The sequence below is a fragment of the Muscardinus avellanarius genome (genome assembly GCF_963383645.1).
Source record: "Muscardinus avellanarius genome assembly, chromosome: 9".
Lineage (NCBI taxonomy): Eukaryota > Metazoa > Chordata > Mammalia > Rodentia > Gliridae > Muscardinus > Muscardinus avellanarius.
This window is the reverse complement of record NC_137795.1, coordinates 100,955,624-100,976,878: the sequence shown is the minus strand read 5'-3', so window position 1 is coordinate 100,976,878 and position 21,255 is coordinate 100,955,624. Positions and strand designations below refer to the sequence as shown.

The window sequence follows — 21,255 nt, the reverse complement described above, 5'->3', positions numbered from 1 at the left end:
TCACACTTCACCCAGATTTATATGATGATATCAATATCACTTAAAAAATACACTGTCATAGTCACTAAATTGACATTGATAAAATACTACTAATTCAGGTATGGAACTTATTAAGATTGTCTACATTTTTGTATAATTGTGTTATCCCAAACACATCATTTCCAACTCCTTTCATATACTATACCAGTATTTATCACATTCCTAGCCCAAGAGCAAGGGCTCTGTCCCATAGTTTGATATTACATAGCTATCTCCATTAAACTAACCTCCAGGATCTTTGAGACTCATCTGAATTTCCAATAGTTCTATATTATTTTTGCAAAATGAAAGTTGGGTTAAATCTTTTTATCACTGCTACTAAATTTAAATTAACTTAAAGAAAAAGAAAACTGGCGTCAACATTTTTGAATACAGGATGCACCAAGAATTAACACATTTTAAATTAAATCAAGATTGACTGCTACACAGAAACAGAAATGAATAAGTCCCGGCAGCACCCTACCCATGGCATTGCTGTTCAGCAGCAGAATCCCGTGGGCATTGCCATCCTCCTCCAATCCCAGGTAGTAGGGGTGGACGCCATAGGAATTCAACTTGTACTGAGGGTCGTGAAGGAGAGGTGAGAAAAGGTTAGAAGACATTGTGCTTAAGGAAAACACACAGTAAAATGTCTTTGCTAAGAATGATCTAGTCTTCTCTGTGAACAAGTTAAACACATAAGAAAAAAAGAGAGCTGAGATCTAGCCCATTGTCTAAAATCACAAGGGGACAAGCCAAGGGAAGTCTGAGAACCTGAAGTACAATGTGCCCAGGAAGTGGGTGGAGAGACAGAGGTGCAGGTCTCATACCCCAGTCTTACCCCCGGGGGCTGGTCCCTAGAAAACATGCCCCACGTGTGCCAGTTCAAGTCTCTCCGAAAGGCTGTGTGCTCAGTTTCCCCAAAGCCATAGAGGTACTTGGAGGGAAGGCGGGTGGAGATGCGGATGAACATGTCGTTGAAGGTGAAGCCAAGGAGCTGAGAGTCCCAACTGAAACACAACAAACAAGTGCCCATTTAAAAAAGAAAATTACATTTCCTATGGGATTCAAACAGTTCATTCCTCAAACAGCTCACTTCAAGGACAACAGAACCTTTAGTTCTCTCTGCCAAGCCAGCCCTAGAACTCATTATCTCCCAAACCTAATACAACCTCCATTAAATAAAAATAATCACAGCCATTCTACTAAAAGCCCCAAATCAAATTTTATTTTTCTAGCTCCATCAGTTTTTCTCCTCAGTGACGCCTTTACAATACCAAGTTCAATAAATTCTCACCATCCCTGCACTACCACTTCACACCAGCCCTACCCTCCACCCTTGTCTCTCAATTCTCTATTTATTATAAGCATACACTCATATTTTTAAGAATATCTTTCATGATGTCATTCCCATTTTATAGCCTTCAATGATTATCCTTCAAGACTGCACCTGAAATAAACCCACCTAACACACAGCCTCGTGTCCCACCATTCACCTGCATTATTACTATGCAGGACTTTGCTATTCCTTGACATTCCAAGTTTCCTCCTGTCTCACTACCAAGTTTCCTCTTGTCTCAATACCAGAAATGCTCTTTCTCTTCTCCCAGAACTCCATGTGACATTTCATTCTGCTCATGGTCTTCTTATTTAAAATGTCACTTCCACAGTGAGACCACTTAATTACAGTTTCAAGATCACTAACCTCCCCTTAACTATTGATTACACTGCTTGCTTTTCTACATAGCAGTTATCATGTCTCAGCTACCCTTCACAATGTCATATAAATTGCCTTTTTTAAACCAGGCATGGTGGTTCACACTTGTAATCACAGTACCTGGGAGGGAGGCTGAGACAGGAGGAAAGCAGGTTTGAGGATAGCCTCAGAAATTCACTGAGACTTTCAGCAACCTAGAAATACCTTGTTTCAAACAAAAAAAAAAATAAAAGGACTAGTGGTACAGCTTAGAGGTTGAACAACCCTGGATTGAATCCAAAGTATCACACAAAAAACCCTCTGTTTTAATGATGCCTAACACCTCAAGTATTCATAACCATGGATTCTTGGACAATACCTATCACACAAAAGAAACCATGTAAATAGATGTTGGATGACCTCCTAGGTATGTGAAACTGCCATAATAACTATTCTCAAGGTGCTGAAACACCTCATAAAAACTGAAGGAAGTAACTTATTTTGGGAGATGAAAACAGATGGTGTGATGATTTAAGCTAGGTAATGTTCAAAGACAATGACCTGGCAGGAAATGCATTCCTTGGAATACAGGGATTAAAGTAAGAGCATAGGTCACAAGACAGGAGGAAACTTGGCATGTCAACCAGCAATACCAAACCAGGTCAGAAGCCACTTACATGACAGTGCCTGTACTCTTGCGACGAATTTCAATCCCAAATGGATTCCTCTTAATGAGGACATCATACAGTCGGCTCTCAGGGGTGCTGGAGGGAATCGCAGGTATGTTCAGTGGGACTGGGACTTCATATCGATTGTTGTTGGGATCATAAATCTAAGTCAGAAGACATCAATTTTAAGTGAAGATACAAAGAGATAAAATAAGCTCTGTCGATATATTATACAGAGGGTGTTTATGTTCAACAATATGGTATCAGTTAATTCCAAATAGCTAGAAGAGAGGATTTTGAATATTCTCCTCATGAGAAAATGAGAGATGTCTGCATGATGAATAACTGAGTTATTCTGAGTTTATCAATTAAAAATGAGTAAATGTAGCAAACATCTCAATGTATACCAAAATATGGACTATTGTGTGATGAAAAACCCATTTTAGGCAAGGATGGTGCTCTTGAAATATATATATTTAGCAGAATTTTGATACTTTGTCTTTTGTTTTTTGTGTGTGTTTTTTGGCGGTACTGGGGTTCCTGGAAGCCCTTCTACCTCCAGGCTACACTCCCAGATCTATTTTTACATTTTTATTTGGAAACAGGGTCTCCTAAGCCAGCGTGCGTGGCTGACTTCAAACCTGCGCGATCCTCCTGTCTCTGCCTCCCAAGCACAGAGATTACAAGCCTGCGCCACTATGCCCAGCCAAGAATTTTGATACTTTGACAAATAGTCTGGATGTTATATTTTTCTCTTTTTTAAACTCATTATATTGGGAATTAATTATCAAAGGACATTTGATATAACTTTTTTCTGAATCTGTCATATTTCATTTTTAAGGCTTCCATTAGTCTTCTACTTTTAGTCTATTATTAGAATCACACTTTTACATTGGTACTAAATAGATATATCATTCATAATCAGTGATATATTTAGCAATGTAATTTTTATTTTGTGTGTGGGTACATTAAAGTATATGACTATATAAAAGTTTTTTCAGAACTTAAAAACCCATCACCAAAAAACATGAACTCTTCTTGGTAAGAATAATCATAGATGTCCTTTCTGGACAGATATGGAAAGTGATTCAGTGAGTATCTACTTTTTCCCTACATGATTCTCTACTAGACACTAAGGATATGAACTGAATGAGTCATGGTTATTGTTTTCAGAAATACAAAGTTTAATGAGAAGTGAAAGAGACAGGTTCACAACACTGAGGTAATGTGGACTAGGACAGCACTATGCTGAGGAGCTAAGATGAGGCAAGATGTCTCACACCGTTTATGAGAGAAACACAGGCTAAGACTTATGAGCTTTATTGCCATTAATCAACAACAGAAATGAGATCAAGTCAGACATTCTGGTAAAGAAACTACAGACAAAAAGGTACGAGAAGATTACAAAATTTTTGGAGAGAGCTATTATGTAGTCTAGGGGTAGAGTGCACAGGAGTTAAGGTTGGAAACCCAAGAAACTACAATGCTTTGAACCTACTAAGTGCCTACCACATGTAGATGCTCTGAAGAACATGCAAACATAAGAGCATCATCTCTAGGAGGTGGTGTAACAGAAACCAGTGCTTGTTGATGACAGACTGCGCACACAGTCCTGACAGTGCTCTGAAGCTTTTGTTATTCTCTCAACAAACATGTAACTACTTATCAGCCCAAAGCCTCTATGTTAGACTTCTTAAGCATCAAGAAGAAATGAGAAGGCCGGGTGTGGTGGTGCACGCTTGTAATCCCCGTGCTTGAGAGGCGGAGACAGGAGGATCACGCAGGTTCGAAGCCAGCCTCGCTGGCTTAAGAGACCCTGTTTCCAAATAAAAATATAAAAAATAGGTCTGGGAGAGTAGCCCTGAGGTAGAAGGGTTTCCAAGAACCCCAGTACCACCAAGAAAAGAAGAAGAAGAAATGAAAACCCCATTCCAGAAGACATCAGCAATTTAATAGAAATATAGATATAAATACATAATAGTCCATTCCTATTCTTCAGATGAAATAAAAACAGGGAAGGAACATAGGTCACTGCACTTTGTTGAATATTCCACAAATACATCAAAAGCAGTCTCCTAAACTGAGTGGTTGGAGTAATACTGTCTAAGCATGGACCTTTCAGTGTTCCTCATTTCTGCTAGTGTCACCACCTTCTGCACGCAGAAGCCAGACAGAAAGATGGTAATCCTTCACGTCTCTGCCCTCGTCTTTACCTCCCATCATCACCAGATCCTGTGAGCCTACCTTCTCAGGCTCAAACACACCACTCCTCCCTGGGTCCTGTCACGTACTAGTCCAAGCTCAACATAGCCTTGGCTTCCTCACTTGTCTCTCTGCTTCTTTCCTCACAAATATCTTCCTAACAGTAAACAGAATAACCTTTTCTACATGCAAATAGGACCAGTCTCACTGTTTTATTAAAGTTATCTGTTTTTATGTGGAAGTGGATAAATGCTCTGCTCTGCATAGTGTAACCTTAAAAGAGGAATCTTCCTTTAGAGTTGCATAACCTTGACTCACAGAAAGTCACAGAACTGATCAAATTATATGCACGTATGAATAGGTCACAATAAAACCCATTCTTGTGTATAATTATTGTGCACTAACTAAAAATGTAAAAGAACGTAAAGGGCCTTGTCAGTACCCAACTCATGGACCGTGTTTACCTTGAACTGCAGCATTTCGTTCTTGTGGAAGGTCACTTGCAGGCGCAGGGGGTTCACAGGTGTGGAGGGGAAGTTGTTGGCATAAACAGAAGACGTCAAGGAGATGTCTGCAGAGGCCCCCTGTGAGCTATACTGCACATTGCTGACAGAGTACAGATCACTGACAAAATAACAAAAAGGGACTCCGGGGGAACTGGATTCCTGGAAAGTAAAATCAATATCATAGATTAACAGATGGTTTTAGGGTTATTGTAAAAAGTAGCAAAGGCAAATTTTATGGATATAAAACACCACCACATTACTAATTTCCTTAGGTATCATTTAGTAGTGACAAAATCTAAATTCCTGGTTTGCAAGGATTAAAAACATCCTACTTTCCTTCCACCCACTCATCATAGCCACATCACCTTTCTTTGGAAGCCCTGGTGTACTAAGTACGCAGGCACTGGTGCTGTGCTCATGAACCTGTAGATCATGCTTAGAGGATTTTAACAGACATTAACGTGCTCAGCGTGATTACCTCCCAGACACAGCCACGGGCAAGACAGTTTGCTTCAGAAGCTCCATTCTCATCTGGGTAACAGTCTATCTTTTCTTCATCTCTTATTTTGAGGTCCCACTCCACTGTGTATGCCTCTCCCAGGGTAAGAGAGATCTCGGTGATAATGGCAACCTGCAGAGGTAGAGGAGTAACAAGGGAGTTCATCCTCAGGACAAAGGCCTGGAACTACTATACTAGCAAGACAAATAGACTGCAGCTTGTGTAGAGAGAGCTTGAGAGGGGAGTATTGAAATGGCAATGAGGAATATGACACTATCAGAATCTCATACATTAAATTGTGGAAAGAATGTGATCAAATAAAACCTGTTGTCATCGCCCACTTCATTTCTATTCTAACTTCTCTTGCCCTGTATTCTGTCAGTAAGACTCTCTTCTGCTCCTCCCAAATTCAGTTGACCTTCTTGCCCACCACTCCCAAAACCAGTGTCTCCTATTATTTGGAGGATTGGAAAGATGGCAGCACTAAAAATTCCTTGAGTTCTCATTCCCATTTTGGGGGGAATGGGGCATGGAATAGTAGTATAATTCTTCCAATTATTTCAGTCTGAGTTGCATCAACAGCAAAATTGGTGACTTGAGAAAATCATTACATTTCCTTCCACTTCTGATATCCCAGCTTCTTTATTTCTCCAAGCCAGGATACTCAAAATATGACTTTCTTTTGGATCCCACACACCATGTAAAATATTTAACATTTGCTCTATATTTTTGTTATACTTGAGTCTTTTTTAATTTGCACTCTCCATAGCTATTATCCTCATCTTTATGAAGAAATAAACTTTTGTGTACAACTCAAATGGCTTAACTTTGCCATATACATTATCAGCTATATACTACTTTTTTTTCTAACTTTATAATATACACATTCACGATGTTTGTGATCTAAAAAATATGTTAGCAAAGTAGAAGTCTAAAGTCACTTATTTTTCTAAACGTGTAAGACCCCACACAACCATGCTGACCTAGCAGATTCTGTGACAGGAGTACTTGGAGGACCTTGTATCAGGATCACTTAGATACAAGGTTTCCTCATATTGCTAAAGCATCAGAGGACTTCATTACAGGCTACTCAGGATGGTCATGTCTCACTACAACTGGTGAAAATGTATTTTCTTATTGTAATCTAGCCAAACAAGTAGCAATTGATCAAATTCCTTATCTTAAGGTTGTTCTATAGAGTGTATTTTGGCAGACTAGAGTACCTCAGTACTCTCTGTTTTTAAGTTTCCTGGAAATTTTAAGGCTTCACCCCTGATCATTTTAGCAACAGCCATCAGATTTCAGGATCCCTTTTCATCTGACCCCACCACCCACTTTCCTAACTCTGCTCTTCTTTTCAAGGTCATAACCATTTCTTTAAAGGTTAATTTATGAGAGAGAGCAGAACAGCAAGGGCAGAGATGAAACTCAGGATGGGAAGACCATTTATTGCTTAATTATTCCCCAGGACCTTCCCTAGTAGATCCAGTTCAAACCATCTTTTTATTTTAGTGACCTCTCCCAACTATCTGACATCCCTACGACAGGCCTTGACACCACTGTGGTCCTTCAAGAACCCAGCAAAGCTCAGCACAAAGGGACGCCGTGATGCTGTGAAGAAGCTGGCAAAGCCATCTAACAGAAGGCATGCTTACCTTCAGGTCGGGATCATAAGTGACTTTGGGAGAAGCCTGAGTCAAGAGACCATTTTGTTTCACTGTAACATTGGTTGGTTCTTCTGTCCCAAAGATTTTAATCTCCTGAAATGCTAAATTGTTGGGGTCCCTGTAGTTTGATTGTGAAATGTTCACATCCAAGCGGTTCTGCAAAACAGTTAAGCACAATGAAGCATGCCTGGGATGCAGACTGATTCTCCAGTCACTCAACAGCTACATCCTAGACCACATGCCTCTCTGCTCCAAAAGCCTCCTAGCTTTCTCTAGGTGTAGATGCTCAAGATTGCAAAATTAACTTTATTCTGATTATAAAACAAAAATCCAATATCAAATATATGTGTTTTTTAAACTAACTCATGTATAATATGGTTTTTTATTTTTATTTTTTTTAATTTTTATTGGTGCATTGTATTCATACATCATAACAAATCAAAAAACTTGTGTAGACATAAATGTACACATGACCCAGCCATCTCCCTCCCAGTCCCAACCCCACTCCCTCCCCACTGCTCCCTCTCATGCTTAACTTAGTGGTTGACTATGATATGAATAAGTACATCGTTTGCTTTAAAGAGTTTCTTTCTCCCCTCCTCCCATCCCCACAGTTAGATTGCCTTATTTTCTCCTCTATAGGATCTCCTTTTTCACCTAGAGTTCCTCCTATAACCCCTTTCACCCTAGCTTTCACATATTAAGTAAAGCATCCGATTCCTTACTTTTTATGACTGACTACTCTCACTTAGCATAATGTCCTCAAGATCCATCCATTTCCCTGTAAATACTGCAATTGTATTCTTTTTAATGGCTGAGTAAAATTCCATCAAAATATGAATAGATTACAAAACTGTGGGATATGTATGTTTTCATACAAGCATATATAGATATATTTTATATTAATTTTGATAATACATATGTGTATTTGTGTGTGTTTCTAATATATATTCATATATGATCATATGTTGCTAAACACACATACAAAGACACACAGTATAAAAAAATCATAGTTAGAAACACTCCTTTGTTTCAATATTATTGACTCATTGTGATAACTGCAATTTTTGTGAGTTTAGTCACATACAGAAGTATTTCGCTTTTAGGCATTAATGCAAATCAACCAATCTCCTCGACACACAAACACAAATGCACAAACAGTGAGACAAAAGGCCACACCGCAGAGTCATACACATAGGGTACTCACTTGGCTGGCAGTAAACTCACACAAAAGATAAACATTATTGGCCACAGTCTCTGAAAGTGGAAGAATGACAAGTCAGACGGGCCTGCCTACCACAGAAGAAATGAATTCATCTACCTCTGCTTAAGGCTAACTCTTTTGCAAGTTGTAGCATTTCTTTATTTTTGATAGAATATTTCATTATGTCTATATACTAATACTTCTTTATCCATCTATCTATCAGTGGACACTTAGGTTGTCTCTATATCTTGGCCATTTGGAACAATGCTGCAATGAACATCAGAATGAAAATGTAGTTTACATATAGATTTTGGGGTTTCTTTATTTTAATATAGACAGAAATGAGTCTTCTGGATCATTTAGGAGTCCCTTTTTCAATATTTTGAGGAACTCTATACTGTATACCATAATAGTGATACCCATTACTTTCCAACATAGTGTACTTTAGTTTGTTCCAATTTTCCCATACCCTCATCAACATTTGTTACCTTTTATCTTTTTCATAGTAAACATCATAACAGCTGCAAAGATGATATAGTGTTCTAATTTATTATTTGCATTTCTCAGCTAATTAATGATAATCAAGATTTTTTCATATACTGATTGACCAGTTGTATGTTTTCTTTGGAAAAACACTTCTGCTAAGACTCTGTAATCACTTTTAATATCAAGTCATTTATTCTCTTATTATTGAAATGCAAGTTTTCCTCAAAATATTCTTTATATTAGTATCCTTATCAAATATGAGATTTGCACATTCTTTCTCAAATTCTGCCTCCCTTTTCATTTGGTTGATTGTTTCTTTAGCTATGCAAAAGCTTTATATTTTGAAGTGGTCCCAATTATTTACTGTTTACTTCTGTGAAGTGTGCTTGGGTGTCTTACCCAAAAAAACACTGTCAAGACCATTGGCAAAGAACTTTAACTCAAGGCTTTTTAAAAGAATTCTTACAATTTTAACCCTTAACTTTAATTCTTTAACCCATTTTTTACAACAAGCACACACATGTGTATATATATATATATATATATATATATATATATATATATATACATGTATATCAGTCATAAAAAATATAGAAATTTGTGTGGACTTGGATTAATCTGCACCAGCATATTATACTAAATGAAATAACTAAGCCAGGCATAGTGACACAAAACTGTACTCCCAGTATTTGGGTGTCTAAGACAGGAGAATCACAGATTCACGACCAACCATAGCAACTTAGCTCTCAGCAACCTAGCAAGATCTTGTTTCAAAACAAACACTGAAAAAAGACCACTGGGTATAACAGTGGTTGCCATGAAAAGGAGAGTGGTGGAAATAGGACAATGCTGGCAGAAAGTTACAAAGGTTGAATTATGCGAACAAGTTCTGGGGAGCTTATGTATAGCATGCACAGTACTGGATATGTCTAAATAACTTGACTATGGTAGGCATTGCAAATTTAAATGTATAAATAGTTCACCTTCAATATGTTCAACCTTACTAGTTGTTTAAATACTCTTAAATAAAATAAATATTAAAAATCTTTTAAAATATTTGATTTGAGAATAAGAAGATTATGAAAAGAGACTCTAAGACTAAGCAATTAATTATTGTTCTTCCTACCACAACTTGTAAAGATTCACTTCCAATTATTTCTAAGTCTCTACCTCATAGGAGTCTACCTCTAAGCTTGAATCCCAAGAACTGTTATTACCAGAGGCCAAAGAAATATGCAAAAAGCACAGCTAGATGTATACACACTAGATATGTATATTCAAAACTAAATTGTATATTTTTCATATCAGCAATATTGATTTATACCTATTTTGAAGAAAGATATTTACACACAGATGACTATAAGAAATGTCTTGAATGTCCCTATTCTAATGCCCATTGGAAAGAAAATGAGAGCCTATCACAGATGGCTGGCCAATGAGAGAATTCTAAGAGATAGAGACAGAGTTCCCTTCCAGGTGTGGGAGCAGAAACAAAATTTTCCTACTCTCAAGTCACTTTTGCTACTGTACCTGGTGAGTTTTCCCTCAAAGCTGAATGACGAGCCACTGTAAAAGACCATCAATCAAAAACACAGGTTTGAGATAGTAACATTCTCATAACTATACTCACCGATACTTTGCCCATCGTCCCAGAAAAGTTCGCCTGTAGCTTCATTGTTCTCATCAAAGGCAATGATGAGACCAAGAGGGTTCTGTCGACTGTGGGAAAAGAAGAGTTATAGAAGCTACTAAGTGACAGGGCTCAAATAATCTTGCCAAAGGTTTCTACAGAGTTTTAAGTGGGAAAAGTTTCTAGCATCCCTCTGTTTTCCTTCAGACACAAGGTCATGATTTCCAGTTGCTTCATTCTCAGGTAGCAATAACATCACAGGAGGCAATAATTTAAGGATAAGAATGCAATAATAGCACCAATAAATGCATTAGCTATAACTTTTATTTGGGATTTCAATTACTAGAAGATAAAGATATCCTAGACAATAAAGGTGCAGCCAAGTCACTGCTGAGATGAAGCCACCAGGAGAAGAGGCAACAGCTGTGGGCTAGACACACGTGTCCCTGCCAGAGGACTGGCTTTACTCAAAGTAAAATGATACATTGAGCTCTGTCTGTATAATGGCAGCGTTCCTTGTTTGATAACTTATTTTTAATAATTGTTTAATTATCTGCTTTATAACTAAGAAGAAAAAATAAAAGATAATACTTAAGAAGATGATAAAAGAGACGGAAGTATGAACAGAGTCAAAGAAGAAGGCATTTCACTGGAGATCTCCACAATTCATCACTCCCCTGGACTTTCTCCCAGGTCCTCTCTTCCTTATATTTCCTACATAGGTCCCATGATCAGTTCTGTCTCCACTACATAAATCAGGTTCAGTGATCAACCACATTTCAGGCTTTCACTGAGGACATGCACTAAGCTGCCATTTTTCTGTAATCCAGGAATAAAAAAATTAATAAACCCCCTTCCACTTCCTAGCCTCTATGACTTTCCATGTTATAAGAAAATTGAGACACATTCACCATCAAAGCAGGATATGAAAAGTGACACAAAAGTAGAGACCCTACATGAGTCCAGAATGATGGTGAACTGGATATTCTGGGGATCCACCCACTGAAAGAATACTTGCTTTGAGATATATCACAACACACACTCCTACTTAAAAACATGCTTCCAAGAAAATAAACAGTATGTCTAAGATTCCAAAATGGCAACAGGAAAACAAAACAGTGAGCTAAAATCAAAAGCATGCCTAGTAAAAGCAAAAGCTTTAAATTCCCTGAGCAAATGCATATTGAGGCTCAATCTGAGCCACTAAATTTGGTGGTCCAAGATAAATACACGGAACCTCCCACTCCCATGGGAAGCCAGAATTCTTGGAAAGAGCTAACGGGACACTAAGTTGGAAGCAGTCCAAATGGCTCCAACCAAAGAGAAGGCAAATCACTTCTGGAGGAGGGAGGCACCTGTCTGGGTCCTTAACATCACCGCATTTGAAAAACAATACACCAGTAAACATACAAGATAATAAGTCAGCTGGAAATAGCAGAAATAGCTCATCATAGAGTCATATTCCACTAAGTACTTTGGATAACAGAATTTTCAGAGAGAGCATGAAATAACTATGATTGAAATGTTTAACAATATTCATGAAGAAAGAGAAAAACTGCAAAGAAACAAAACCATATTTTAAACTGTCCAGGAATTTTGAGGCAGTACTCTCTCTGGAAATCTGGAGACTTCATGCAGATGAAGTCTAAGTAGAACCTGGATTATGAAGAAGCAACAGAGGCCCAGGGTTCTGTATAGGTCAGTGGTAAGGCATAGGTCTAAGAATGCTGGAGGCCTTGGATCTGCTGGAAAGGGCAATAAATAAAGAAATTTAAATAGAGCAAAAAGGATGGTTATATTTGGGGAGTATCATGTGTTTGGGGGAGCTGGCTGATCTATACCTATATCAAGATATACCTGGGGATACGTTTGTTAATTTGAACTTGGAACCAGATTGTGTTGGGCCTTGACCACCCTAATTATAAATGTTCAGATGTCAAGCATGGAAACCAGCTAAAATATTTGTTTTGGAAAGAAAATTGTGGTGTCAGTGTGCAGAACAGCCTAAAAGGTGGTTACAAGAAAAGGAAACCAGTTGTTACTAGATTTTGAAATTTTTTTTCATATAAAGCCAATAATTTAAAAAAGTAACTAAGAGAGGGTCAAAGGAAATACAGGTTTAAAGCAACTAAAAGCAGCCACATTATAAAAACAAGTAGACTTTCAGAAACACAAAGATGGAAATGCATCCCTCCTTAGAGTGGTGGAGTCTATACGATTCAAAGAAGTATAAAGAGAAAATTAGCAACATGGAGAGACTTGATATGAACAGGAGGAGAAAGTTTTCTTAATCCAGTTCTGAATCACAGAAAGAAATGGCTTTATGAAAGAAAAAGAATGGCAAACAGGGGTTAAAGAAAGGTGAGCAGTGAATCCAGCTAGAAGTGACAATGAGCAGGCAGAGGCTGAGCAGCATAAACAGGCCGAGACAGGAAGGGAGATTGGATGATCTGAACTGACCATAGTTGAGTATTTTGAACTCATGAAATGTTCAGTGCTAAACAAGTAGCAGCTCTTGGCAAACTAGGAAGGCTGATCATGCCAGTAGTCAGTGTGTATAGAGAAATCCAGAGGCTTTGAGAAAACTGGTATTTGATAAGGACTTTCAAAACCCATCTTGGTGTGCTCTGGATTAATAGCATCTTGAGAAGAGGAAAGTGTGAACTAAAAACAGAGACAATGAACCCCCAACACACAGCCACATTCTTCTGCCCCACACCCAGGTTGCTTTAGCATCTTCTGTTCTACATCTGTGGTACAGAAATGATCCCCATATGAGAAAACTTTCATCACAAGAAAGAAAAGAAAGGAAACAAAATACTCAGCTGATGCTTGAGGACGATGTGACACTACATACAGATGAATGAACAGGCCAGTTTGCAAATCAAAGCCCCAGTCCATCACTCACCTCAAGCGTGTGTTCAGAGCAGGCTCCTGCAAGGGCAGGATGTGGCCACCACGGACATGAAGATTTATGTGCTCAAGAGGGGCCGGCAACTCCCTCCACTGCCCTCTTGCATTGATATCCACACCCTGTGGGCAGAAGGAAAGGAGGAAATGAGGGAGGGGACACACCTCCCTGAGGCATCTTGGAAGACGTCTCACCTGCCTCTCTGGACTTGCCACCTGTCTGTCCCTATTCAGCACACACCTGTCATTGCACGCTCTCGATCCCCAGCTGCTGTGTTCACCTTGCTTTGCTGCTATAATGCCTTGTGATGGTCCCTGGATGGGTAGATGTTCCATAGGACACAGAATCTTAGGTTCATGGCTCGGAGCCCAGCCCACTGCACAACCTGGTCCTATGTCACAGAGCACTGCGAGAGGAGTGCTACACACACACTTCTTGTTTGCGGACTCACTCTCCACTTTGACATTTCTAGACCTTCTCTTTCACCAAGTCTCTAACCCCTCTCTGTCCCACACCCGCCCCTACCTACTTCACTCCTATTGCACAGAAGAAAACAAGGGGACTGACTTTCCATGCCCTAACTTCGGCATAGTATGTCTGCCTTTGTGTCTGACATCTTGCTCTTGCCTCATGTGTGAAGGTGATCTCTCACCTCCGTCAGAAACCTCAAATCCTAAGGGAACGCCTGTCCACGTTTTTCAAGTACAACTTTGGCTTCTCACTGCCATTTGGTCCTACTGATATTTGGGGCGAGAGAACTCATTGTTGTGGACTGGCCTGTGCTATTTGATGTGTGGCAGCATCCTCAGTGCCTCAGTGTCCACCCCCAGATCCAAGTAGCACCCCTCCCTCCCCACTCCACTGTATCCATGACAAATGTCTCCACACATTGACAAATGTCCCCCTGCAGACAACATGCCCCCAACTGAGGACCAATTCTTTAGAGGTAAGGAGAAGTTATTATTGAGAACAAGTGAGTAGATGTGTATGGCTATGTTCCATACTTTAAATAAATGTTCCACTCTTTAAAAAAATAGGTGACATCCAGATTTGCCTGTGGAGCATTTTTTTGCATTTTTCTGGTGCATTGTAGCTATACATGATACTGAGATTCATAGTGTTACATTCTTATATGCAGGTAACATTATTTGTTCTGTTTATTTCAGCATCTTTTTTCCCTCTCCTCCTCCATCCCTTGGCAGTCTTCCATAATTCTACTGTCCCTGATAATTTTCATAAGTTTTTTTGCAGAACTGGTTATAGAAACCAGAGGCATTCTATCTCCAAGCCACACCCGCAGCCATATTTTTTATTCTTTATTTTTGAAATATGGTTTTACTAGTTGCAGAGTCCTCAATAAATAGCTATGGCTAGCCCCAAAACTGTGATCCTCCTGTCTTAGCCTCCCAAGTACTGGGATTAAAGTGTGTGAGACCACATCCAGCTATAAAGTCTATTTTCTTTCTTTTTCTTTCCCTCTCTAGCCTTTGTAAGGCATATTTTACCAATATGTATAATAAAAGAGAGGATCGATACACATAACATGTGAAAATTAATTAAGGAGCTATTTCTTCATTAATTTCAACCATATGATATTAGTTTTAATTAAGTACTAAACTGTTAAATTTCCCTAAATGGTTTTCATCAACATTTACTTTCTTTCATGGTTTCATATCCCACTTCTTCCTCAACTAAGCTATCATTTATTAACAAAGATAAAAAATAAGCCATTCCAAGTGTTATTTCTTTATTCTTCTTCATACTTGTTTTTAAATGTGGGAGATAAAATTACTTTAAAATATCTTTTTAAATATTTAAAATATTTAAAATTACTTTAAAATATTTAATGAATAGCATTCATTAAAACAAGTATAAAATTCTTATTGCAAGGTGAAACCATATAGAATTGTTTCCAGATTCCAGCAGGCTAAATTCAATAAAGTGATTGCAAGCCTGACAATGCAGAGGCTCTAGGAGGCTGCAAGGTGCCAAGGGTGCATTGTGAAGGAGGTCCTCATACTCATGGCAATATAAATGTAGGTCAGCCTTTCAGTGCAGTGCCGCCCTGATCCTGTGCCTTAAGCTCTTCCCTAGCTTGGCTTAAGTCCAGGTGAATACTAGATCAACATTAATAAGTGAACTCTAGAGAATCAGGACCAATACTAGGCTAAAAAAATGTTAACTATTGTCTGTCCAGAAAGTCCTGGGGCAAGAGATAAAGCCCATACCAAATACTACTATTGGCCACCCTAAGAATAAACCAAGCCACTGTATGCTATTTCATAAAACATTCTTGACTATGTCCCTACCCCATGTGGAAGTGAGAAACAGAGTACCCAAGGCTTAAAGTTACTTGTCAGGACACAGCAGCAGGATTCCAAGCAGCACTTGGCTTGAGGTCTCTCCCATGTAAGGGTTTTATATTCAACCATATCTCAGGCTGTATAAACATTAAGAAAATCTTACCGTGTAGTAATCATACCAATGGGCTCCAGGGAAATAGGCAGTTACATTTCTGACATTCTGAAATTAAATATAAATAAGGTATGAGACCTGTGCACTGGGATCCAGGACAGACTAAATGATTCTCATAGGAAAGGGTGAACTGATAGTAATGGACTTCGACCCACTTGCTTAACTCTTAAGTTATCAGAAATGCTGGGGAAGCCTTCTTCTCTTCTCCCTTCTCAAACAGAGAGTTTCACTATTCAAATAAAGGGCTTCCATAATACCCTCTGGGAACCAGTATGTCAAGGACAAAGACTACATTGGCATCTACAGGTACTGCACTCCACTCTAAAAGGATCCATGGAGGTGGGACCCACAATAGATTTTAAGGAAGATATGATTTCTTGGTATGTAACCAAAATCTTAAATGTCCACACAAATAATAGAGAAATGGCTCTTGCCACTGGAGGGCCTACTTCTAGGAGGAAGCATGAGACATAGCAAAATAATAACAAACAGGGCTACAAACAATTGTTATGAAAGTTTTGTTTTAACATGACACAAGGATTGCATGATTTTCATACTACAGCAGCAACCAAATAGCTTATTGATAGATAAATGATTATATCCACAAATGTATGACATGTGGTACAATTCTTCCTGATTGAAGAATCACAGTATAGTTTGGTGGATGTTAAAGAAGAGGAAGCCAAGACGAGAATCACAAGTGATAGATTTCTGCTCTGAAAAAGAATGAGTCAAAGGTGAAATAAGAATCTATGTGTGGGATTCCTACTTAGAAGTTTCCTCATCCTGTCTTGTTCTCCACCAGAGTGGGCCCTCCATCCATCAGTGGCCTCCATACTCACAGGCTGCAGGACAGGGCTGACCAGTAGGGCTGGACCCAGAAGGAACTGTTCATCTATTTCCCAGGTCACTGGATCTGAAACAAACCTGGGAAGGAAAAGGAAGAGGTCACAAACAGATCCCAAATAAGACACAGCCATGGCCCAGAAGAAACAGTGTTATGATGCAAGTCAACAGCCTCTTGTAGCATCCTTAGATTTTCCCTCATTAGATCAAAGATTCAATCCTGTTATCAAAAGTATTGTAGTTTGGAAGAAGAGATAAAAGCTCCAAGTTGCATGATCAGGTACAAATAGGACTCCACATTCTACATGACAAGCAGCTCAAATGGTTAAAATATCATCTCAGCTAAAATACGTATCTTCTCATTGTTCCACATGAGCATATTTTAAATTCAAGGATGGTATAATCTCTAATATCTCTTCCTGAAATAGTTTCTTAGGTACCCTGAACTCTTTTTGGCTTGAATCCACATAAACAAACATCTACAAAAGATAGGAACATCTTTGCATGGCAAAAGAAAATAAAATTAAGGCATGTTTTATCATTTGAAAAAAAACCACCAGCTGGGTGTGGTGGTGTACACTTGTAATCCCAGTACTTGGGAGACTAAGACAGGAGAATCACCCAGGTTCAAAGCCAGCCTCAGCTACATAGTGAGGCTCTCAGTAACTTAGTGAGATCCTGTTTCCAAATAAAATATAAAATAGGTCAGGGATGTAGCCTGAAGGTAAAAGGCCCCTGGGTTCCATCCCCAACCACCAAGAAAAAAAAATCCATTCAATAGTTGGCATTTCATCAGAGGCATGTGGAACATATAATATTATGCTAAAAGGTATAATAAAGTATGGCCCCTGCAAGGAAAGCAAAGACTACCCTGGCACCTGGCTTTGGTGAGATAACATTTGATGCACTAGTGGCTGAAATCCCCACTGACGAACGGCATCTTTAGCAGTGTGCCTGTCAATGGAGCCCAGGACATGCCTTTCTTGGGAAGAGTTGTTTGCATCAACTGCCACCCTGGGGATGAAATGAACTACCCAGCAGCCAATGGCATCCCAGCTGGACACTCACTCATGGAGGAGAGGCCTCACCACGGTGACGCCCTCTGCGTGGGCCTTGTACATTAGCGTGTAGAGATATGGCAGCAGGGTGTATCTGGTCTCTATCACACTTTTGGAAATATTCACAAAGGCAGCGTCCCAGGACACAGGATCTTGTCTCTAAAAGAAAAAAGCAGGTGTGTTCAGAACCCACTCTAGGGGATAGAAGGAAGTCAAGAAAGCTTATGTCATATGGAGCAGGCACAGCAAAACAAATGATAATTATAGATGATACTCTATTTCTAATAAACAGGCAGAGATCTATGAATCCATGACAAGAAAGCAAAAAAAAATCTCCCCAAATGACATTCTTCTTTGGATAAATTTGCAACAATTCTCATTAAAAAAAGGAAACCAATTATCATGCCAGGCGTGGTGGCACACACTTCTATTTATTTATTTTAGGTGGTACCCCAGTACCACCTAAAATAAATAAATAAATCAAACAAAAAAACGATGATCTATCATACTACAGAATATGGTTCATTAAAAGGACAAGTTAGCAATTTTGAATATTTTCCAAGAAAGACAGGTATCACAAAGTCCAGCTCAATATGGAGGCTGCATTTCAAGCAGCATAAAACATGAGAGGTAGGAGTAGAGGACTTACCTTGGTCCCGATGGTGTTGTGGTTCCTGGAGAAGGGGTAGAAGGCTCCCAGTTGCATCCAGCGAGCACACATCTCATATTCAGCATCCAGGAAGAACCCACAGATATCTGCTCCCGTCTGAAACAAGAGAAAATAAAATGACCCTGAAGATAACTTCTGTAAGACTTCACCTTCTTCCTGGTGCTTAGGAGTAACTCAAAGGACACTTACGTAGGATATGCCGAAGAGGCTGAACTCCATCATGCCTGCAATGAGAACCACACTGGTCAGGAGAGGCCTCGCCCTGCCTCCTCCTCCCTCCTTCCCAGGGACCCGACTCCCTCCCTGCCAGCACAGGCCCAGGAACAAGCCCACACACCAATGATGGATTTCTTCAGCTGGTCCCAGGCGGCCGTGTTGTCTCCCAGCCAGTGTCCTGCCCAGCGGCCAGAAGAGGGGAAGGTGGAGCGCGTGATGACCACCCCTCGCTCTCCTGTCACCTCCTGCACGGCTCTGAGGAGGGGACACACAGGTGAATGGAGGACAGGGCAGGGGAGAAAGGCTTCCCCTTCAAGAGCTCTTGAGATGGGCTATGGTGAGAAAATATCTGCTGTGTGACTGGAAGGAAATATAGGGAAATTCAAGTATAGGGAGGGCCCCTCTGACTGACGGTGATAAGAACCACAGAATTGCATTAAATGGTGTATTCTACAGAACTTCGCCATGTTGGAGACTCACTTGTCTCAAAAAAAAAAAAAATCACGTAAATCTTGCTACTTATGATCCACTTTTGATGTAAAGGAGAGGTGCTTAGCCCTTGGTTTTCCTTGCCTCTATTTTATTATTTGGCGCATTGTAATTATCTATGAAGTTAAAGTCACAGTGATATATTATGAATGCGCTGATCATTTGATGTGTCTCTACCCTTTCTTCCCTATCCCTCTCTCTCTACCCATGTATGCTAGTGAGTTTGATGGTGATACATTAATTTCTGTACATAACATTATATGATGCTTCCTCCTCCAAGTTTCCTTTTTCCCGTCTCCTTCTCGATCCTCCCACTCCTTCCACTACTCTACTGGTCTCTCTCAACACTTTCATGAGGTCCCTTTTCTTATTTTCTCTCTAGCTTCCACATTTGAGAGGAAACATGTACCCGATTTATATGCATCTGGCTGGTCTAACTTAAAATGAGATCCTTTCCTTCCATTCATTTTCCTCCATATGACATAATTTTGTACCTCATTGCCAGGTACAACTCCATTGTGTATATACTATATTTTTTTCTTTATCCATTCATCTGTTCCTTTTGCCTCTTCTAACTAATGATATTGCAACACCAGCTGAATTGTGTGAGGGCCCACATTTGGTTATCCAGAACAGAACTATTAATTTGCCAATTATGGACCAAGCCTTATTTGAATCTGTCTTGCAATTATAAAAACAAGCTCTGGTTCAAGTAGTATTTGCTTAATAAATAAAAATTTATATTTTCTAATAAATAATAAGTATTTTTTTTGGTGGTACTGGGGTTCCTGGAAGCCTGTCTACCTCCGGGCTACACTCCCAGACCTACTTTATACTTCTTTTTTATTTGGAAACAGGGTCTCTTAAGTCAGCGCGGCTGGCTTCGAACCTGCACGAACCTCCGCCTCCCAAGTGCAGGGATTACGAGCATGCGCCACCATGCCTGGCTAAGTATTTCTTATAATTAAGCAAATAGGTATTTGTTCAATAAATAAGTTTTTATATAGTTGAAATTAAATGCTTCTTAACTCTGAGATTAAGGAATGAAAGGCAAAGCAGGGAAGCTCCCCTCAACACTGGCTGCCTCAGAGCTCGTGCCAAGTGGAGAATGGGAACAAAGACTCACTCGTAGGTGGGTCTGGTCTGGGACCAGCCGTACAGGCTGTGCACATCATAGTGCCTCACGCGGGAGCCGTCTGGCAGGATCTGCTCGCCCTCCATGCACAGGGTCATGCTGCTCAGGCCCCGGTCCCTGGATACCAGATCTGGGGAGAAGATGGACAAGTGAGAAAACTAGCCCCTCCTGGTGTTTTTTTGTCCCTGATATCTCTCAAAGGGAGAGATTTATTTTAAGACTGACTTAAAGGCTAAATGAGTGATGTGTGCATGTGTACCTCTATCTTGTACTCCATTAAGATATCTGACTACAATGTACCAATAAAAAATTACAGAAATAAATAAATATTTTAAAAGACTGAATCCACCTCAGCCTGGACCCTCCTTGACTCTAGGATAAGTAAAAGAGTGCTCTTTGAGAGTTTTCAAAATTTAATACATTGGTTTTCAACATTGAATTCATGGAAGAAAACCATGGTGTGGGGAAGAAGACAGGGTTATCAGACTATGAACTAGAGGTTAATTGTGCAAATTATTAGAATTATCCTGTAATTCTAATAATCACAGTAAAATGAGGTTGCCTGCCTCTATACTTTAGAACACTAACATCTGGATTCATCTCATAATCTTTGGAAGTTCAAACTACTCAGAAGAAATTATCTGGAGCCAAGATATAAATGCAAGCACAAATACAAATTCTATCTGAGCCCTTACAAAAAGAAGCCTCTACTTTACTTACTTGGATTCTAAAAAGTTTCCTGTGCATTAATTAAAATAAACCTTAAAACTATAAAAATCCAACTCTTGGAAGCCTTTGGAGGACATCACCACTATTAAGAGCTATTATGGTTCAGATCTTGAAAGTCCTCCAAACCTCATGTATTAAAGACTTGTTCCT

At 39.4% G+C, this 21,255-nt stretch overlaps 1 protein-coding gene across 1 annotated transcript in view; it reads right to left on the bottom strand.

The window, feature by feature from the left end:
- Positions 1-21,255, bottom strand: part of MGAM (maltase-glucoamylase) — a gene marked incomplete at both ends in the record, with an annotated part of 169,693 nt that overhangs the window by 86,195 nt on the left and 62,243 nt on the right. Inside the window, 16 exons of the mRNA XM_080701254.1 lie at positions 503-599; positions 860-1,028; positions 2,392-2,546; positions 5,049-5,249; positions 5,569-5,721; positions 7,245-7,412; positions 8,464-8,513; positions 10,577-10,665; positions 13,485-13,609; positions 15,954-16,010; positions 16,805-16,889; positions 17,877-18,025; positions 18,516-18,632; positions 18,726-18,760; positions 18,874-19,007; positions 20,368-20,506. Coding sequence (XP_080557380.1) covers positions 503-599; positions 860-1,028; positions 2,392-2,546; positions 5,049-5,249; positions 5,569-5,721; positions 7,245-7,412; positions 8,464-8,513; positions 10,577-10,665; positions 13,485-13,609; positions 15,954-16,010; positions 16,805-16,889; positions 17,877-18,025; positions 18,516-18,632; positions 18,726-18,760; positions 18,874-19,007; positions 20,368-20,506 — 1,923 coding nt within the window. The remainder of the gene's footprint in view (positions 1-502; positions 600-859; positions 1,029-2,391; positions 2,547-5,048; positions 5,250-5,568; positions 5,722-7,244; positions 7,413-8,463; positions 8,514-10,576; positions 10,666-13,484; positions 13,610-15,953; positions 16,011-16,804; positions 16,890-17,876; positions 18,026-18,515; positions 18,633-18,725; positions 18,761-18,873; positions 19,008-20,367; positions 20,507-21,255) is intronic.